The 3,968-nt window shown below is 45.5% G+C and overlaps 1 protein-coding gene across 1 annotated transcript; it reads right to left on the bottom strand.

Annotated features, from left to right (window-relative positions):
- Window positions 1–227: 227 nt before the first annotated feature.
- Window positions 228–3,254, bottom strand: LOC119278510 (BURP domain-containing protein 13-like). Its single transcript, XM_037559852.1, has 2 exons — window positions 3,067–3,254; window positions 228–1,466 (listed from the first exon to the last, which is right to left on the bottom strand). Exons 1-2 carry the CDS (start codon window positions 3,224–3,226, stop codon window positions 673–675), a joined length of 954 nt encoding a protein of 317 aa, XP_037415749.1. The 5' UTR covers window positions 3,227–3,254; the 3' UTR covers window positions 228–672.
- Between the last annotated feature and the right edge of the window lie 714 nt (window positions 3,255–3,968).

The following is a 3,968-nucleotide window of genomic DNA, read 5'->3' as shown; positions in this document are numbered from 1 at the left end:
AGTTCCATGGCACAGTGGTCCATTTTTTCACGTTACCCCTGAATGGTGGTTTACGGGCCGGGACTGGCCTTAACCATGTTTTTAACTTTACCCCTCAGTTATCCTCAAATGATGCATCTTTTATTGTCACCAACGATTGTTGTCCCGTGGTATAGTTCCTCGATCCGACCAACCATGGTTCGTAGTAATTGTTGTTTTCTCCCGTTGCAACGCACGGGCATTTGTGCTAATATATACATAAACATATTTATTCATACACATAACACGATAATACAGTATGTCCGACGCTAGCTAGGCCACACAGGACCAACCACACAAGTTTCATACAGTAGTAACAATGACATGTACCAGCACTAGCTAGCAATATGTAGGATCGGAGCCCCCACTCACCAACACTAGCGACATGTACTTACATATAACATCCATCCAAACAAACCTGGACACACACCGTACCATTGCTACACCCTTATATTTTCGTCTGATGCCAAAGCTAGAACTATATATGGTGCCATTCTTATTCTTATTCTATATATAGAAGACGCCGTCCTAGCTAGAACGGATGAATGCCCACATTTACACATTTACGGTGCATATATGAAAAAAGAGCACCACCTTGATGTCCAGAGCACGACACTGGCGTATGTAGCGCGCAACGAAGGATGCAGTAGCAAGCTAGGCTGTGTGTGCCTTCTTGATGAACGCGAGATTGCCATACGACATGAAGTGGCACACCGACGTACTGGCACCAGGGTGGGTCTTCAGTATCTGGAACGCCGGGTGTGCCGGATTCCAGTGGGAGGTGTCGAAATGGCAGAACGCCAGCAAGGAAACCACAGGGCCCTCGTTGTCGCCGCGGCCGTGGAGGGTGACCTTGTAACCTATATACCCCGTATGTGCGATGTGACAATGGAAGACGGCGTATGGGAACGGCACCTTGTGGCAGGCCACGTAGCCAGTGCCCTCTAGCTTGGTGACCTCCTGGACAATGTACTCCCGGTGTGGTAGCAGGCCACCGCGGGGGAGCGTCGAAGTGGCCGCCCACACGTCACCACCACCACCACCCTGCTGGATGGTGGTGCCGAGCATCTCCATGGCGGCCTTTACAGTGCTCTCTAGCGACATGGTGCAGGCTTTTATCTCACCGGCGATTGGCGGCTGCTGACACTTGCGCAGGGTGTCCTCCACTTGCGCCGCCTCAGCGGAGCCTGGTGAGATGTGGAACGTGGAGAGGACGTCGCTTAGGTTCTCGAAGGGGACCTTGCCGGCGATGTCGTGCGGGAGGATGGCTGTCTCCGCCTCCGCTGGGAAAGACAGGGTCATGGTGCTGCCCGGATGTAGCTCGGCCTCGTGGAAGAAGATGCCGGTCTCCGCCACCGTGCGCGCGTCGCAGATAGTGTTGAAGAGTGTGCACATGCCGATACTAGGCTGTGCAGAGTAGTGCTCCACGAGCGGTGACAGATCCATTCCTGCACGAGAACACAAAGTCAATGTTTATATCCATGCATACTCTATATATACATACATAATATTAAATCAACAAACTAACCTTTCCGTGCAACCGTCCAAACTTCTAATCTGGGCCATAGGATGTTGATCCAAGGGGGCGTGGGGATTAGGTAATTTTACACTTAACGGCCCGCCCCTAATCATGCTTTTGTGAATCCGCCCTCCCATTCCCCCATGCGCCCCCTTGGATCAACATCCTGTAGCTCCGATTAGAAGTTTGCACGGTTGCACGGAGAGGTTGGTTTGCACCAGATACGTTCCCTTATATAAAAGGGTGAACATTTATTCCTCTGAATTTTGGTCCATTAGACTCTCTTCCTATGTGTCCCTTCACTCTCCATAGTATAGAAGTTCTAGCCGATTTTACTAAGAGTAGTAGTACATGATGAATTGAATTTTATAGTTCTAATTAAGCGTATAAGGGTTCTAGTCAGTTTACTAAGAGTAGTAATTGTAAGTCATTCCAAGAATCTTGAAGAGTCAAAGCTTCTCAAGTTTGACCAAATTTATATGACAAGATAATAACATTCATGATGTCAACTAAGTATTATTAGATTCTTCATTAATTATATTTTCATAATATACCAATTTGATGTCACAAATATTTGTAGATTTCTTTATAATTTTTGTCAAACTTAAAATTCTTTGACTCTCTAAGATTCTTGCTTACAGTTTGGAATAGAGGAAGAAGTACATGATAAATTAGAGATTACAGTTCTAACTTATTTATTGTCCCGTTACTCACGATCGATGCTCACACGAGTTAGATCATTTCCAACCGAACTTGAAAAATGAGTGCTAGAAAACTGCTTCTGAAGCTTGCCAAAAAAAAAATTTGGGAGCATGCAGAACACCACCCATCATCCAATATTTCCAAGATTAGTTGTACGAAAACCAAAATTTGCACCACGAGCTTTAAAAAATTAAGAGCGGCAGCTTTGCAGCAAGGAGCAAGTCATATTGTAACTCTGATGATGTCTGAAGTAGCCCGCGTACAGCACAGCCTCTTCTCCCAGTCGCGCTGCTAGATCGAGCGCGCAGCAGGAAGTCATGCACGGCGCTCTGTCGTCCATGGCGGACAAAGAGGTACCTGAACCTCTATCAACGCACCGCCGCAAGTGACCCATCAATGAACGACGAGTGCAAAAGCGCAGAAATATAAGGAGGAAGTTTGTTCATCGGACCTGTTGGGTTTTTTTAGCTTGTGCTAAAACTGAATTTTTGGAGTGTTTTTAGGAAAAAAAATTAGATGGTTATATGCTCAATCACAGTACGAAATCTCATCTCAGAACATCATGGCTTGGTAGATCGTTTGAACTGAATAGGCTTATTGGGCTGTGGATTATTGAACTGAATGTGTACTGTAGCTGCTGCTACCTGGCTACTGCAGCTGCAGATAAGTTAAGCCAGCACAGCCGAGCAGCCTAATATTAGAACAGACGTCCCAGGATTTAAATTCTGTCACAACATACGTGTATTTTTGCTAGTAATTATACATAAGGAAAACCTTTTTGGTATTTATATACCAAACATATAATTAAACATGTAAGCAAAGATTACCTTTCTGAACAAAATCAGCTAGCACCTCCGGCATCGGCGTGCCGGAGAGGGCCTGCTCCCAGAACCGTGCCGCCGGAGTGCTAGCGGCAGGGTGGCCGTGCACCATGGCCGTGGTGCTAACTGCCACCACGATCAGAAGGAAAGCGGATTTTGAATTCATGACTGATTTGAATGAGAAAAAGAGGAGATGATCCATGGCTGTTATGGCTCCCGACGGTCTGGGGTATATATAGCCCTTGATGTACCTCTGAGCAAGTGGCCCCACACAAAGCCAAGGCATGCACCGGTACTTTTTCTGCTAACTTTAGTTGCAAAAATGTTTCTTTTTCTTTATTCGTATAAGGTTTCAAGAAAAGATGTTCCTTTCAATATATCAAAGTACTCGGTGTACGAGCTTTTTCAGTAGTGATTTCGGGGGAAAGTTGTTAGCAAAGAAATTCATCACAATTAATTCAACATCCTACAAGCAAATTGACTCACGCGATCAAATTTTGCTAGCGGATTGAAAGATGTGGGTGCTTCCAATCAAAATGCCATGGACTAGTCTGATAGACAAATAAAATCAGTAAACTGAGGTAGAGTGACCAAAAAGGACAGATCAAAGGGTGAAATCATTGTGAGGCCGGGCACTCTTGCATCAGTTAAAGGTGAAATTCAACAAACACCATGTCACACCCCACGTTACCATGTTTATAGCACAGTTTTTCGATCAATAAATGTTGGCACAAGAAAAGAAGCAACTAACATGCACTAACCGATCTCGAGGTCAACTAGTGTCTAGCATATGATATACATTATCCGCATGGGTCTGCCAAGGGCCGGCTAATGAGGCCTAGGGACTTGCATACAATATGTCATCCATGTCAGAAAACTTGCGCCATGTGGATGGATGGAGGATGGAG

Source organism: Triticum dicoccoides, chromosome 3B (genome assembly GCF_002162155.2).
Source record: "Triticum dicoccoides isolate Atlit2015 ecotype Zavitan chromosome 3B, WEW_v2.0, whole genome shotgun sequence".
NCBI lineage: Eukaryota > Viridiplantae > Streptophyta > Magnoliopsida > Poales > Poaceae > Triticum > Triticum dicoccoides.
The sequence above is the reverse complement of the archived record's forward strand: the minus strand, read 5'-3'. Positions and strand labels throughout refer to the sequence as shown.

Bases quoted from the DNA above. Each gene is read 5' to 3' on its own strand.
- LOC119278510 (XM_037559852.1), bottom strand. From the start codon at position 3,226: ATGAATTCAAAATCCGCTTTCCTTCTGATCGTGGTGGCAGTTAGCACC. The intron at 1,467-3,066 runs GTAATCTTTGCT...GTTCTCGTGCAG, and splicing joins AGCTGATTTTGTTCAGAAAG to GAATGGATCTGTCACCGCTC.